Genomic DNA, 17,492 nt, shown 5'->3' on the forward strand with positions numbered 1-17,492 from the left:
AGTTGACAATGGCATTTGTAGAAGCTATAATTTGGAGAAACCTGTTTTGCATTATTGTAATGATTTCCCCTCCAGTTTCTGCAATTTCTCCTTTTAAAAATTCACTTTTCACTTTTGTTTCCACTGTAACAGAATGGCTATCAGGTATTAGGTGCTTTAAACACAAGTAATATCACACTACAACAGACCACCAGCATCATTTCTAAAATTATTTCACTGCCAACCGGAGGATGAAGGGACCTGTTTGATCACACTCTTCAAAGTCATTTTTGCATATTTTAATAGATTGAAAAGGAAAGTTACAGGTTATATTTAAATGGTGTTCGCTGTCATTGGATCTTGACACATTTTAACCTACCTGTTAAAATGCGAGTTATAAATAGCTCCTCTTTCAAAGGTGTTCATTATACCTCATTGGCTCTTGTTATAGAAAATGCAAATGTAATTTGAAAAGTGCCCGTTCTGAGCGGCGAGCAATTACTCGTGCTCTTCAGTACCTGGGTCATTGTCAGCACCGCCACTTGGTTAAAAAAGCATGTTTGCCTTTGAAATGGAGATCGCTTTGGCTCCTGGCTGGCTGGCTCAGTAGGTAATGAGAAAATATTTTGCTATTCCAGGGAAGCAAGCAGCTGTTGAACAACTACCCTGTCTACATAACGAGCAAACAGTGGGACGAGGCTGTGAATTCTTCAAAGAAAGACGGAAGGCGGCTTCTTCGATACCTCATCAGATTTGTTTTCACGACCGATGAGCTTAAGTACTCATGCGGCCTTGGGAAAAGGAAAAGGTCAGTGCAGTCAGGAGAGACAGGTCCCGAAAGACGCCCTCTGGATCCAGTTAAAGTCACGTGCCTCCGAGGTACCGCACCCTTCCGCTCAGTGTCCGCCATCTGTGATCCCATTTCACTGCATTGGCTGTGGCTGCCTGTACCAGTGTCCAGCCTCACCGCATTTTGATTTCCGCAGAGACCGTGTAGGCTTCATGTGGCCCATCTCCCTGGTGTTGAGAAGCGCCTTCAGAAACTTTCGTTTGCTTTAGCCTGGTTGTTCTCACTTAGTGGTACACACGCATTGCACTTCATGTTTCATGCTTTAAATTCAGATTTTCTTTGCTGCCAGAGAAGGCCACTTCTGACAAAACTGGAGCATGGGGAAATGTACACAGGAAGGGAAGAGGTGGAGTTTTTTTTTTTTTTAATACTTGGTAAAATGATATTTTGTTTTTACTTTTAGCCCACCCCCAACCCCCACAGCTTCATTCTCAGGAATACTTGGCCCAACTTGTTCAAGTTGTTTAAAACAGTCCTCAGGGCCTCAAGTAGACCTTACCCAGTAAGACTTTCCTCTTTTGGATTTATTTATTTATTTGTTTGTTTGTTTATTTATTTTTGTGGTACTGGGGATTGAACCTAGGGCCGTTCTACCTCTGAGCTATACTCCCCGGCCCTGTTTTATTTTTATTTTGAGCAGGTTCTCAATAAGTTGAGAGGACCTTGCTAAGTTGCTGAGGTTGTCCTCAAACCTACAATCCTTCTGTCTTGGCCTCCCAAGTACTGGAATTACAAGCCTGCACCACCATGCCTGGCTTGTCTTTTGGTCTTAAAAAGATTTCTGTAACAAAAATACTAAAATACTGCTCAGAGCCAGGAGGAGTGGTGCACACCTATAATCCCAGCTACCCAGAAAAGCTGAGGCAGTATTACAAGTTCAGGATCACCGTGGACAACTTGAATGAGACCCTGTCACAAAGGACGCTGGGGAGGCGCTGGGGATAGAGCACCCTTGGCTTCAGTTTCTGATACTGCAGGGGAGAAAGCAAAAAATGCACACACAGATAAATACACATACTTAATTGCTTATATTACATACCATTTCATCAGTATTAGCAGGTGGCTACTTTGCAGCTGACCTGCACCATGAAAGCCAGGCAGAGGGTGGGAAAGAAGAATCAGTAGGTACAGAGTTGATTGAGTAGATGTATATAAACTTAGACAAATAGAAACAATACAGTGCCAACCAAAAGTCACACCTGAAAAATCCGTATCAGCCTCTATAGTTCAATAGCAATTTTATTAGCTAGAAAGATTGAATATTGACTTAATCTATGGATGGGGTTCAAAATTTTTTCTACAGTTTAAACAATAATTTTTCTTCGGCTGCTATGGGGGCTATTGCTATACTCCCTGCTGGAGTGTGCAGCCTTACCTTAAGCATCCTTAGGTGCTCACGGTATATATGTAGTATTTGTTGGCAGCCAAGATTCCCTGTCCACCAGAGACTGATTGAGCAGGGATGGGAAGGCATGTGTGGCTCCTGGTCACAGTCACCGTAGGTGATGCTCATGCAGGACGCCCAGGCCTGAGGAAGCGACCTGACATGGAAAAGCCAGTATTAACTGGGGTCAAGTACCCTGGAGTACCTCCTGAAGGCCATTTGGAAAATTCCACTTAGAGTGAATAGGTCCATCTTAGCAAATTAGCCAAGTTTCCCTTGTTCCCCAGTGTCATCCAAGAAGCAGTGTGGAGCTTGAGGGACCTACTGGGTGCACTGTCTGTGTGCACGGAAGGAAGTTGCTGTGAGGCCTACAAAGGAGTCAAAATAAGAGGCGTCACTGCTATTTCCCTTCCCAGAAACGTCATTCATATTTTACATATTAATAGCAAGTCAGTTGAAACTGAAGGATTGAAACAAATCCCCAGTGCCGCTGCCCTGAGAGTACCGCGGCCCACTGTCCGCCGATGCGCTCCAGGCCGCCTGACTAGAGCTGCCGTTTCCAGCATATTTCTATCCCACGGCTTCCAGACACCCGGTGGCTGGAAAATACATCAACAAGAAATGGCGGCTGTTAGTATTGGAACTAGCTGTAGACTGTTGCATCTTCCAGGCATGCTAATTACTTTCTGGTAAAATTTTTAAAAGTATTTGCCAGTTCATGTGTGGTAGAGATTACAATTAAGAGAAAGAAGTGTAGCCCATCTTGCAACATTTTGAGACTGAAGAAACCTTTTCTGAACTAAAACTATAGGCACCTTCTCGCTCATTTCAACCCTGCTATTTTATTGTGCTCAGTCTTTAAACTACTAGCTGGTTAAAGAACACCATGCTAATGATACCTGCTGTACTTCTTTTGTGTGTGTGTGGGGGGGGGGTACTGGGAGTAGAATCTAGGGGCTTTCTACCTCTGGGCTATACTCCCAGACCTATTTTCTATTTTATTTGGAAACAGGGTCTCACTAAGTTGCTGAGAGCCTCACCAAGTACCTGAGGCTGGCTTCGAACCTGTGCGATCCTCCTGTCTCAGCCTCCCAAGTGCGGGGATTGCAAGCGCGTGCCACCACACCCGGCTTACCTGCTGTACTTCTGAAGATAGTTAACTTTCTCAGAATGTGAGCAGTTAACAACAGGGGTTTTGAAATATGCTTCTTACACCAGACAAGGTGTACACGTCTCTTTTTTAAAAAAAAACAAACATGTATTTACCTTTTTTTTATTTTCAGATGTTCCCTAGAGAGATTACCTCTCCTTTAGGTGATTTTTACTTTGGCACATGAGAAGAAAATCGGTACAGAGTAAACTCATTGTGGCATAGCATTGGGTTTCGCATACAGCTTTTCTGATAGAACTTATCATCATCTGTCAACTAGCTGTGTCTCTCTTTTTGACTTGTGTATATTCCCACAGAATTCATTAGGATGCACTGTACCTCCAACCCCGACTGGTGGATGCCCTCGGAGGAGCAGATAAACAAAGTGTTCAGCGACGCTGTGGGTCACGCCCGGCAAGGGCGGGCAGTGGGGACGTTCCTGCACAACGGTGGCTCGTTTTACGAAGGGATCGATCACCAGGCTTCACAGGATGAAGTCTTCAATAAGAGTGCACAGGATGGATCTGGGGATTAGTGGACAGAATCTTCCTGCTGTAGCATCCCGTCCTTTCAAGAGCTCCAATTGTGAATGTCATTTCCTGTCACCTGAGAGTCCAAAGCATGTTGTAGTCATACTTTATACATTCTCAACCTTAAAACTCTTGACCTGTGGCCACAGTTCCCAAATAGAAATCCATTTTAGGGTTGTTTGGGAAGTATTTGGCACCCACAGCAGATTTTCGGGATGTTATAAACCTAAAAGAATAACAGTTGATTTGAAATGATTACTGGCTAGACAGGGTGGGAAATATACGTGAGCTTCTAGTCAAATGTCCTACACCTTCAAGTAAGTTCTGCTTCCTGAGCAGAGCTGCTTGCCATGGGAAGTTGGGTTAGTGTTCCTGCCCAGGTGAGAAAGGAAGACATAGGGACATTTTAAAGGACAAACAAACAAGCATTTTCTTATTTTAAGTAAATGGTGTATGTTTTCCAAAGACACGAATGCAGAGTTCTCAGCAAAGACATCATATACTATTTATGTGTTACAAAGTCTATTAACAAGAAGCTGGAGAATAGGGGCCATCTGTATAGGCAGTGTTTAACTGGCAGTCAGCTACTTTTCTGTTATTTTACAGAGGAAACTTACACTGTGTTGATCAAAAAGGCATCACTATGTGATCTCTGGAGTTTATAAACAGTAGTAGTTTTTCAATATGTCAGTCAAGAAACGTCCAAAGATCTAAAACCATTTTCACATGTTTGATTTTATGGGTTCATAAATCTGTAGTCTCCATAGCCTTAAATCAGGCTTGGTCAACACAATGCCAAAGTGATGGGTTAAACAATGAGAATTTCTGTCCATTAGTTGTTTGGTGCCCTGAAGAACAAACATGTGGTATGAATGATGGTGTTTGCTGCATTGACCCAGATGTGCTGGCATTAGAGACACTTAGCGTCAAGGCCATCTGACAACTATGCAATTGGCTCGTCAGTAATTCTGCTAAGATTTGAGGGTTTGGGATTGTTTTGTTTTGCGGTGTGTGCACATGCATGCATGCTGAGTTGATCCTCAGAATTTGTGTGAAACTTTCATTTCCTGTCGTCAATGATGAAACTGTTTTGTTTCCGTGGTGTGTGCCTCCTTCCCTCCTCTCTCTTCCTCTCAACTCCCGGCTCTGTCTAGTTAACTCTCTTCTACTCCACTCATCCTGTTTGTTGTTGAGGTCTGTAGGATTCGTGTTGTCCTTGGAACCTTTCCTTCTCTATAAATGAGGTGCTAGAGTCCTTATTTCTGAGGGTTTAATGGTTTAGGTTTGGATGTGAGGAGACTTCTTTTAAAACCAAACAAGTCCAAAGTACTATATTCTTTGTCAGCAAAGAGCTAAATGGGAAGTGTGTATTAAAGGCTTTTGATGTCATCTGCAGATACAACTAAGAGGTTTAAAAATCGAATGCAAATTCAAGTTTTTGAGTACCTAGTGTTTCTGAAGTCCTGGAAGTGGGTCCCCCTGTAGCATTTCTTAGGATTATCAGCTTTTATCCATTGAAAAGTTGAATTTTGGCTGAGAGTGGTGGTGTACACTTGTAATCCCAGTAGTTGAAAGCCTGAGACAGGAAGATTGCAGGTTCAAGGACATCCTCAGAGGCAAATAGTGAGACTCAATCAACCTAGTGAGACCCTATTTCAAAATAAAGGGCTGGGAGTGTAGTGCAGAGGTAGAATGACCCTGGGTCCAAACCCTAGTAGCAAAAAGAAAAAAGCTTAATGTTGGTGGAGATGGTCATTGGCCATATTTGTTAAAAGGTGTAGGGAGACTCTGCTTTGGGCAAATTATCTCAAGTTTAAAAATAAAGGAAATTATATGGGCAGCCGTGTTGTTGCTTATGGCAACCACGAGACCAGCATCTTTGACAGTTTAAGAACAAGAGGATACCTCTTTACCTGCTTTGAGAGGTCTGGAAGTCAGTCTTAAGAGATTCTTTGATGTCATGAACTCTTGGGTAGAAAACAAATGCCACCATAGCCTTATCTGTATTTATTTTTTATTTGTTCATTTATTTGTGTGTGTGTGTGTGTGTGTGTGTGTGTGTGGTTCTGGGGATGAAACCCAAGGGCCTTCTACCTCCGAGCCACACGCCCTAGCCCTATTTTATTTTTATTTGAAAACGGGGTCTCACCGAGTTTCTGATGCTGGCTTCAAACCTGTGATCCTCCTATCTCTGCCTCCCAAGTACTGGGATTAGAGGTGTGCCCACCATGCCTGGTTCTACCACTTCTTTTTTGCACCTGACTTCGCTTACCCTTATCGCCAAGTACATTGTCGTCTGTTACAAAGCAGCGATATTTGACCACTGCTTTTAAGAAAACTTTCAGCCCTCATCATTTTCCTAGGTGTGAGAGTTCTGCACATTTCTTCTCATCTGAGCATCATCCAAGTGCCCTGTGTCCTGCTGGCGTTGGCCAGGGGTGAGCAGAGCATCCGTGTTTCACTCTCCTTGGTCTTGCATGTGACACCTGCGCCACAGCCGTCAGTGGCAATGGGAACCCACAGGGCAGCTCATCTCTTGAGAAGGCTGCTGTGCTAGGTTTGTACACCACATCACCGATGCTCTGGAGACATGCCTGGTCTCTCCTCTGCCCCTCCCTCCCTCCTTCTTCCTCTCTCTCTCTTTCTTTCTCCCTCCCTCCCTCCCTCCCTCCTTCCCTCCCCTCTTCCTTTCCTCTTCCAAGTGAATTATTAGGTGTTTTTCAGTATGTTGCAAGTTTTAGAGTATAACATGGAACTACATGTTGGCCATCTCTTGCATGTGAGGAAGTAGGCCCTGCAAAGATGGCTTACTCAGCACCTCATGGCCAAATCTAATGCCTCTCCCGTGTGTGGTGCCTGACCCAGCCACTAGCAGCCACTCGGGCTGTGCTGCGCGTCACCCAGCTGTTGGGCAGGCCCCTCTCTAGCACACACCTGTGCCGCTGCTTGCTCTTCACCACTAAGGCTGGTGTGTTCCCCGGGTTCGCTGTGGTTTCTTGCATAGTCACCCCCTTCTTAAGTCAGGTTTTGCAGGGGGTGTTCATTTACTCTTTGCTGAGGCCCAAAGACCAAGATGAAGCTCACCACCGAAGATCGGTGCCCTTGGCTCTGTCTGCTTTTCATTTGCTGTCTTTAAGAGATCTGAAAATGTTGCATTCTCTTGATTTGGTTTTCCACATCTGCGTCTGGCAGTTGGGCACATCGCTCTCACAACAAGAAACTTAGTCTTGGCTCAACTTCTGGAACTCGTGAGTCACTTTACGTAGTGGTGTAAAGTGGATTGAATTAAACAGCTCGAGGTGCAGCTGTGCTCCGCTTCAGTGGTGGGGGAGGAGGTCGCAGGCTGGTCTCACCAGACACAAAATGTGGTGAGATCTGCCCAAAGTGACAGTGTGTTGGCACATCCTATGCTTTACAGATGGAAATGTCACAGAGGCACGGCGCTTCTCGCCATGAACTGAAGCCCTCACAGCTTCACGGTTCCAGCAGAGCTCAGGAGAACCCGCGGCTGATCTGTTTCAGTGCACTCAGGCCAGGAACCTGTGGAGGGAGCAGTTGGTGAAGTCACTGTCTCCTTCCATGGTGCATTGTTCAGACTCCTGTGATTTAACCTCAGCTTTAAGTGCTTTTGAGAAAAACTGTAAACAGTTTGCTTGAAAATGTTTTTTCTAGCCCTTAAGCGAGGGCCTCACTCCCTGGGTGTCCCCCATTCACCACCGTTAGGCAGGTATTGCCATTTGTTTCTTCCAGCTTCTCTAGGAATGTAAGGGACATGAAGAGTGCACAAAATTATCTGTTGTCTCCATTGGGAGCGGAATCAAGAGATACACAGAGCTACTTAACAGCTATCGAGTAAGTGGTGATTTTATATTCTGGACCTGTCCTTATACCTTCTTCAGTGATAAGCACATTGATAGAAGAGTTTCCTTCACCAGGATTTTAAGGCGATACAGATATAAATTGTCATTTTAATCTTTGGTTCAGATACTTCAAGTGGCATGAAACTAGTTAGGTAACAGCTGTCAGTAGAATGTTTAAGTCCCTTCTTGTACTGTCAGCTGTTTATGCTGTCTACATAATAATCCAAACTTGGGAATCTGCAGGTTCGTGATCTCCACCTTTTCCTGCCACTTCTAGTGACTCGTGTTCCCCTTCCATGGCTCTCAGAACATGGATGGAGCTTGTATAAGATGGAACAGGCCCTGTCTTCAGAAACCCAAACGCACATTGAGCTCTGGTATTCAATATGTGGTCTAAACCTAAAACTTAATACCCACTGACTACCTCCTGAGTTTCTTCTTAGGTTTCAATTTTTAAAATTTTATTCTTAGATAACTTATTTAAGTATATAGTTTTTCTTACTCGGTGCTGTGTCATTTCACAGAACAGAGCTGTGTTAATTTTTGACAGCTCTTATATATGGATTTGTAGTCACCCAAAGTGATTTTGCACATACGGTGCAGATCTTGCTGGTGTAAGTTTAATGTGGTGACACTTGCCAAAACCGCTTGGCAAAACATGTCACACGGAATGCTCGAGTCAGAACGCTAATGTAAATGTGTCTAAACAGCAGGACGCATCATCTTGTATTTTTGTAAACATAGTGATGGCTTCTTTCAGTCATTTAAGTACTGAATTAAAAATAGCCACTTTACTTGAATTAATGGAGGGAACTGTCACCCAGTGGACGGCAGAGTTTGCTTTGGCAGCTAGTGGCATTGGTGGTTTTGTGTCTGGTAGGGTTGAACCCAGGGCATTCTATTTCCCATCTATACTCCCAGCCCTTTTTTTATTATATATATATATATATATATATATATATATATATATATATATTTTTTTTTTTTTTTTTTGGTGGTACTGGGGTTCCTGGAAGCCCTTCTACCTCCGGGCTACACTCCCAGACCTATTTTATATTTTTATTTGGAAACAGGGTCTCCTAAGCCAGGGCGTGAGGCTGGCTTCAAGCCAGTGTGATCCTCCTGTCTCTGCCTCTCAAGCGCAGGGATTACAAGCATGCGCCACCACGCCCCGCTATTTTAGTTATATTTTAAATAGGGGCTTGCTAGGTTGCTGAGAGTCTTGGCTATGTGGCTGAGGCTGTTCTTAAATCCTCCTGTCTCAGCTTCCCAAGTACTAGGATTGCTGGCTTTATACTTTAGCTGGTACAGTTAACCCATTAAAAACTACATTTCGCTTTTGCAGTATACTGAACTGCAGGAAACATTGCAAGGACTGGACTTCTCTCATCCAGTGACCAGCTTGGTCAGTTTGATTTTTTTGAAGGCATTAAGTTGCCAGGCCTTTGCAGTAGTGGTGATCAGGTGAATTTTTCTCAAAACCTCCTTAGCTAGTACAAGCCTGTGTTTTCATTGAATCACAGTTCCCTAAATTGCAATGAAAATGCATATACTAGTGAGACCCAGTTGCAAACCTTTTCGTTCTCTTGAGTAATTGCACCAATGCAGGTGGCCAGATATGTCTTGGCTATGTTGGGAAATGATTGGGGTCCAAGCAAAACCAGCCACTATGACAACAGTAGTTAACTACAGCTCACTGACAGATTTAACTGTTGAATTCTGATGTGCCGGTTGCTTTGATAAGCACTTTTAATGTACCCTCTCATTTTAATACAGCTACCCTATGAGACTGTCCTGTTTTCTCCATTGTAAAGAAAAGAAATTGGTCAGAGTACTCAACTAAGATTGTTTCGGGCTTACTAAGCAAAAAGACTAGTTTTTTCATGTAGTCAAAGCACAGTTCTCAGAGCCTACCAACACTTGGAAATCAGTTTTTCTTTTTACTTACACCATTGAACGAGGGTTGATATTTGTGTTATTTAAAACGATTTCTGAAGTATATTGATACTTAAATAGAAACATACAAAGTGCATATCCTCTTGAGAACTTCCCAGATCCCCACTGCCCAAGTCTTGACCCTATGTAAGATCTGTGATGAGGACCAGAAAACTTTCTAGACAAGAGCGTAAATTAAAAACACTAATTCAGCCCGGCATGATGGTTCACGCTTGTAATCCCCGCACTTGGGAGGCGGAGACAGGAGGATCACGCAGGTTCGAAACCAGGTGCACTGGCTTAAGAGGCTCTGTTTCCAAGTAAAAGTATAAAATAAGTCTGGGAGTGTAGCCCGGAGGTAGAAGGGTTTCCAGAAACTCCAGCACCACTAAAAATTAAAAAAAAAAAAAACACTAGTCATTTGCATTTATTTTGTAGGTTCCCAGCATAAAAACAGAGCTCTAGCTGGGTGTGGTAGTATACACTTCTAATCCTGCTACTTGGGAGGCTGAGACGGAAGACACAGGTTCCTGGTCAGGCTCAGCAACTTAGACCCTGTTTCAAAATAAGTTTGAGAGTGTAGCTCTGCAGTGATATTCCCCTGATTTCAATCCCCAGTACCAAGAGAACAAAACAAAATGCCAAACTCTAAAGGGGTCTAGGTTGAACTTAGCCAGGCCAGGGGCTAGGGGAGTCTTTGGGGTGTCACTGGTGCCAGCTAGCGGCATTTCCTTCTCTTCCCCTTTGCAGGTTTTGTAGCCTTTAGAGTTGCTGAGCTGGGTTTGGAAGAGAGGGTTTTTACTTACAAGGTCACTGTGAGAACAGTTGTGAAGATTTTGTAGGAAAATACAGTAATCTGTTGATACTATTCTGTAGTTTTGGCTTTGCCATCCCTTTATGTTGACATTCAAGAGCAGGCTAAGGTCATAAGAGGCTTGCCTGTGATCCTTGGGAATGGGGCATGCCAGAGGTCATGAAGCTTTCAAGGTCACCGTCCGTCTGCCCGATTTAAGCATTGCCTTTATTTCTCTCCTCCAGAACGGTCATGTAGCAGTCTAACACTGGGGCCAACTTGCCTTTACTCGATTTTATATGATGAATACTTGTGGAGAAACTGTGACAAATCCATTGATCCTAATATTTTTATTGTTGGAGTCTTGTGAATTCTTTATGAATAATTTCTATTTGATTGTACTGTGTAGAGTTAATACCCACTAGGGATAATGTTAATAAAACAACAAATGCATAGTGTAATATAGAATAGCAAAAAAGATTTTTTGGTGAACAATTTATATAGAAGAGTAAGTTGTTTTTTAAGTGTTAGGCACATTTCTTTTAGGAACTTAAGATGTTATAAGAGTTTTTTAAACATTCAATATTTTTAATTATAAGAGACATTTGTTACTAGAGCCAATTATTTCAGGTGTTCTAATTGGAGTATTGATTTTATTACCTCATATACCTCTAGAATGCCACATGTTCTGTTGGGGATAAAATTGCACAATAAATGTCAAGTCTCTGTTAAGTGTTTTAACTTGTATTTTGCATCTTTTCCCAATTTATTATAAAAGCTTTTCTGTTTTTCTTTTCTTATTTTATTTATCTTTTGATACAGAATTTTTTCATCCTGAAACTAAGGCCTTTTGGCTTGTCTCTGAATGCAAAGAATATGTTATATGCTTAATACCCAAATAAAATATATACTCAATTTATGTCAGGAAAGTGATCAACAATTCATTTAATCTAGTGAATGAAAGGGGGTCAGCCCGTGGTGCTCTGGAGGTGATGTGTAGTTTAAGAGGATTTCCATCCAGTATTTGTACTTTCACGCATTAAGCATATGTGCTTCCTACTCAATGCCATTGTGTCAAGAAGAAAAGAGCCCTGCAGCTGCTTCCCGTGACCTTTAAAAAATGGACAGATATTGATTATTTATGCCATATGAACAGAGCCCTAGACGTACAAAAGCAAAATGGCTGTGGCTTCACACTCTTAGTTTTTGCATAAAATGTAAATCTGACCCCACAATTATGGAACAGCAGAATTGGAAAAAAAAAAAAAAAGTTATACAGCAGACCCCAGCAGAAAACTTAAGACCAAATAGAATTTCGTGTTAGGGAAAATGTATGGTTGGTTCTTTTTGTAGTAGAGATGGAAGATTTTAGATGGAAAGCAATACTTTAGTCCAAATAATTTGGGTTAGAATTGAAATAGTTAAAAATTAAACTTATTTATCTTTTTAAAGCACGAAAAGACTAAGTAACTTGAGCTACTGAATATTTTACAGCAAGACACACATGGTCAAGCTGCTGATCAAAAAAAGTTCAGCTAGCTGGGCGTGGTGGCACATGCTTGTAATCCCCGCGCTTGGGAGGTGGAGATAGGGAGATCACGCAGGTTCGAAGCCAGAAGAGACCCTGTTTCCAAATTTAAAAAGTATAAAAATGGGTCTGGGAGTATAGCCTGGACGTAGAAGGGTTTCCAGGAACCCCAGTACCACCACCACCCCCAAAAAATGAGCTAAGTGGTAGGACACAAGGCCAATTTTTTTTTAATGGTATTTCTATGCATTAGCAATAAAGAATCTGGAAATTAAGTTAGGAAAGCAGTTTCATTTACAATAATAATAGGAAGAATAAAACACTTGGAAAAAAATTTTTAAATGAGTGCCAAATAACTGAAAACTAAACATCATTGGAAGAAAATATAAAAGACAGCCGTGCATGCTTGTAATCCCAGTACTTGGGAGACTGAGACAGGAGGATTTAGGTTTGCAGCCAGCCTCAGCTACTTAGGTCCCCTGCGACTTAGAACCTGTTTTAAAATACAGAATTAAAAAAAATTGGGGCTGGGGGTGTAGCTCAGAGGTAGAATGGCCCCGGGTTCAACCTTCAACACCACAAAAAATAAAAACAGTTAAAAAATTTTAAAAGACCTAAATAATTGAAATACCTTGTGATAGCAAAGTGGAAGACAATATTGCTAAGATGGTAATATTTCCTAAGTTGATTCAGTGGAATTCTATCAGATTCTCAGCTGTCTGCATGACAGAAATTGCCCAAAATCACCCTAAAGTTCATATGGAAATCTAAGGGAGCCAGATAGCCAACAGAAGTATGCCCTGACATTAGCGGTCAGTTGGTTTTAAACAAGGGTGCCAAAACAATCCACCAGAGAAGTCTTCAACAGATGGCTTTGAGATAACAGGATGCCCACATCCTGAGGAATGAAATTGAGCCCCCACATCCACACCGCACACACAGTAACGCAACAAGAGCCCTAGATTCAACTGAATACGACTTGAAAGCAGCAGTTAATTGTGATCTTAGTTTGGCAGTAATTTCATGACTATGATACCAAGAGCTTAAGGAACAATGCGATAGAAGTGAATTAGCCTTCAACATAATAAAACAACCTGGGCTGTGAAACTACTTGCAAATCATATACCTTGATGGGAGTCTGATAACCAGAATATATAGAACTCATAACGTCACAGTAAAAGCAAATCGTCTGACTGAAACTGGTCGAGGAAGCCAGCAATGGTGACACACCCACACTTGGGAGGCGAGACAGGAGGGTTGCAGGTTCTAGGCCAGCTGCAGCAACTACCTAAGATCATGTTTGAAGATAAAACGGAGCCCGGCCCACCAAAAGGAGCCTGGCCCGGTGGGCTAAGTCAGTCACGGGTGCACACGTGTAATCCCAGTTACTTGAGAAGGAGGATCATAAGTTTGCAGCCAACCTGGGCAACTTAGCGAGACCGTATCTAACAAAATTTAAAAAAAAAAAAAACTAGCTAGGGGTATGGCTCAGTGAGAGATCACTTGTCTAACATGCACAAAGCTCTTGGTGCAATCCATAGTACACAGCAGCTCCACTCATGAGTATATACCAAAGAGAGCTGAAAACACTTGTTAACATAGCACACGTGTTTATGTGTTGTTTAGAATGGCCAAAAAGTAGAAATTACCCAAATGCCCACCAGCTGATGAATGAATAAACAGAATGTGGTGTAGCCACACAGTGGAATACTGTTTAGCCGTTAAAAAGGCATCAAATACTGACAACACACTACACAACAGATGAACCTTGAAAACATTACGATCAGTGAATGAAGCCAAACACAGAAGGCCACTTACTGTGTGACTCCGCTTACATGGAAGGTTCAGAATACGCAAAACGCTAGATCAGCAGGTTTTAGAGAATCCTGCTCAAAACATTTACATAATTAACCAGTGTTCTCCGCTGTTGGTAGGATTTCAAATTAGTACAGCTGCTAGGGAGATCAGAGTGGAGATTCCTCAGAAGATGGGGAGTGGATTTACTATATGATCTAGTTATACTATTGAATATCTGATTTCCAAAGGGATTGAAGTCAGAATATTAAGTAATATATGCATATCCAAGCAGTACAATTTGCAATATCTAAATTAATGGAACCAACCTAGATGTCCATCAACAGATGAATGGATTATAAAATGGAATACATACATAATGGAATTCTCAGCAATAAAAAAAAAGGACAAAATTGTGTCATTTTCAGGAAAATGATGGACCTGCGGAACATTACATTGAGATTAGCCAGGCACAGAAACTGAAGGTCCATGCTTTCTCTCATATGCAGAAGCCTGGGAGAGTAATTAGGATACCAGAGGGGCTTCAGATAATGAAGAAACTCCAGTGGAGCCAGAGAGGTGGTCGAGGGGAAGAAGGGTAGGGGAGATCAATGAGGGAGTCACTTTCATCGATATTACATACACTTGTGAGAATACCAGTGTTCGCCTCAATGTCCTGTATGGGGAAGCGGGTGGGGAGGGAGCCGGGGGAATCCCGCCAAGTACTGTGTGTGTCACTATCACTAAGATCTACATATGATGTGAGACTATAATGCACCAATAAAAGTATAAAAAAATTAAAAATTAAAATGGAGCTGGGAGGTAGAGCTCAGAGGTAGAATGCCCCTAGGTTCAATCCCCAGGATGAAAAAAACAAATTTACCCTAAGAGGGCTTTCTTATTATATAGCTGCTTATTTCCACTTGGAAATAGGTAGAGATTGTAAACAGATTACAATGTCAGATTCCTAAGTGAACCTCAGAAATAAGATACCTCCTCTGCCCCTCTCTCCAGTTACCCTACCAAGACAGTAACAAAAACATTTCAAACTGTTTGTTCCAACATATCCATTCAAGTCCTATGGGTGGTGGCGCATGCTTGTAATCCCCGTGCTTGGGAGGCAGAGACAGGAGGATCACGCAGGTTTGAAGCTAGTCTTGCTGGTTTAAGAGACCCTGTTTCAAAAAAAAAAAAAAAAAAAAAAAAATATATATATATATATATATATATATATATATATATATAATAAGTCTGGGTAGCCCTAAGGTAGAAGGGCTTCCAGGAACCCCAGTACCACCAAAACACACACACACACACACGCACACACACACGTGCTATCGGTTTCCCACCAAGGCTCTGCTTTTTTTTTTTTTTTTTTTTTTTTGCGGCACTGGGGATGGGCATCCTACCTCCGAGCTCCACCCCCAGCCCTATTTTTTATTTATTTTGAAACAGGGTCTCACTAAGTTGCAGAGGGCCTCAGTTGTTGAGGCTGGCTGCGAACCTGCTATCCCACCCCTCCCTCAGCCTCCCGAGTACTGGGATTAAAGTACTGCCACACCCGGCTGATCTTGTCTCTTCTTTGCAGTGAGATTGAGAGTCTGACAGACAAGGAAAGTGAGGGACTTGCTGGAGGTGAGGATGTGGGGAGTCCCGGGACATGAGCACCCTCTGTGGAGTCCAGGGAGTCTCTGAGCAGAGCCTGCTCCGGGCAAATGTCCTCCGATAAAAGTTACACAGGGAAGTAGTTTAAGGAGTATGAAATAGCTGTGGTTTTGTGTACTGAGATCTCTCTGGCTGACTTGTTACTAAAGCACAGCTTAGTCTATCTGGACAAATAATACAAGATACAAATAATACAATAATAATAATAATAATATTAATAATAATAATAATAATAATAATAATAATACAGAGCCAAAACTAGGGACCTTTCCCCACATGAAAACATTTTCGGTATTTTCTAAGAATTCTTATGCTTTCTTGGACCCCTAAAGCTTACAAAGATGCTCATGGTAAGAGCTCTCACTGGAACCTTCTCTGTACCGAATCACTTTTTCTCTGGTAGTTTATCTTACAGTTTTGTTTTGTTTTGTTTTTGGTGGTACTGGGGTTCCTGGAAGCCCTTCTACCTCCGGGCTATACTCCCAGACCTATTTTTACATTTTTATTTGGAAACAGGGTCTCCTAAGCCAGCGCGGGCAGCTGGCTTTGAAACCTGCGCGATCCTCCTGTCTCCGCCTCCCAAGTCCCAAGCGCGGGGATTACAAGCATGCGCGACCTCGCCCGGCTATCTTACAGTTTTTTTTAATTTTTTCTTACAGCACTTGTCTATGTAGAAAGGTCAGTGCAGCAAAATTCGCTGTTCAGAGCCGGGCGTGGTGGTGCATGCCTGTCATCCCAGTACTTGGGAGGCTGAGATAGGATTGCAGGTTCACAACCAGCTTCAGTTTAGCAAGGCCCTCAGCAACTTAGTGAGACCCTGTTTTGAAATAATAATTAAAATACAGCTGGGGAAGAAGCTCAGGGGTAGACTCCCCCTAGGTTCAATCCTTAGTGCCACAAAATAATAATAGTACACTATTCAGAAATTTTAAAATGAAACACCCACACAATTAGTCTAGAAAGAGGTATCAGGAAGACAAACGGATGAGCCTGTTCCAAAAGTGAAAATTCCACTATTAGGAAAGCATTGTGTTGACCGGCATTGTGGTGCGCACTTGTAATCCCTGCGCTTAGAAGGCGGAGACAGGAGGATCGCGCAGGTTCAAAGCCAGCCTCTCTGGTTTAAGAGACCCTGTTTTCAAATAAAAATATAAAATAGGTGTGGGAGTGTAGCCCGGAAGTAGAAGGGCTTCCAGAAACCCCAGTACTACAAAAAGGAAAAGAAAAAAGAAAACCATTGTGCTACAATCCTTATTGAAATGAAGCAGTTTGCTCCCCACATATTCTAAAAAAAAATGTATGCTTCCTTAAAATTTTACCAAATCTTACTGGTAGATATTTAATATAAAAACAGGTATCTGCCGGGCGTGGTAGCACGTACCTGTAGGTAATCCCAGCATTTAGGAGGCTGAGACTGGAGGATTGCAGTTGGCGGACAGCGTCAGCTACTTAGTGAGGCCCTCCACAACTTAGTGAGACCCTGTTTCAAAATCAAAATAAACCGGGTGTGGTGGTGCACACCTGTAATCCCGCGCTTGGGAGGCGGAGACGGGAGGATCGCGCAGGTTCGAAGCCAGCCGCACTGGCTTAAGAAACCCTGTTCTCAAATAAAAATATAAAAATAGGTCTGGGAGTGTAGCCCAGGGGTAGAAGGGTTTCCAGGAACCCCTGTACCACCAAAAAAATAATAAATAAAAAAACAAAATCAAAATAAAGAATAAAAAATAGGGCAGGGGGTGTAGCTCGGAGGTCAAATGCCCCTGGGTTCCATCCCCAGACCTGCAAAAATAAATAATAAATAAATAAATGAATAAATAAATAAATAAATAAATAAATACAGGTATATTAAAATATTTATATTTATAAGGAAACTTTTTTTTTTTTTTTGGTGGTACTGGGGTTCCTGGAAGACCTTCTACCTCCGGGCTACACTCCCAGACCTATTTTTACATTTTTTTATTTGGAAACAGGGTCTCCTAAACCAGCGCGCGCGGCTGGCTTCGAACCTGCGCGATCCTCCTGTC

General features: G+C 42.4%; 1 protein-coding gene across 1 annotated transcript in view; it reads left to right on the top strand.

Moving 5' to 3' along the window:
• The window catches only part of BEND4 (BEN domain containing 4), a gene marked incomplete at both ends in the record, with an annotated part of 30,486 nt that extends 26,588 nt beyond the window's left edge, over window positions 1–3,898 (top strand). The window contains 2 exons of the mRNA XM_080697777.1: window positions 618–858; window positions 3,681–3,898. Of these exons, the coding sequence (XP_080553903.1) occupies window positions 618–858; window positions 3,681–3,898 (459 nt within the window). The remainder of the gene's footprint in view (window positions 1–617; window positions 859–3,680) is intronic.
• Window positions 3,899–17,492: the final 13,594 nt, after the last annotated feature.

This window comes from Muscardinus avellanarius (assembly GCF_963383645.1).
Source record: "Muscardinus avellanarius genome assembly, chromosome: 6".
NCBI classification, from domain to species: domain Eukaryota; kingdom Metazoa; phylum Chordata; class Mammalia; order Rodentia; family Gliridae; genus Muscardinus; species Muscardinus avellanarius.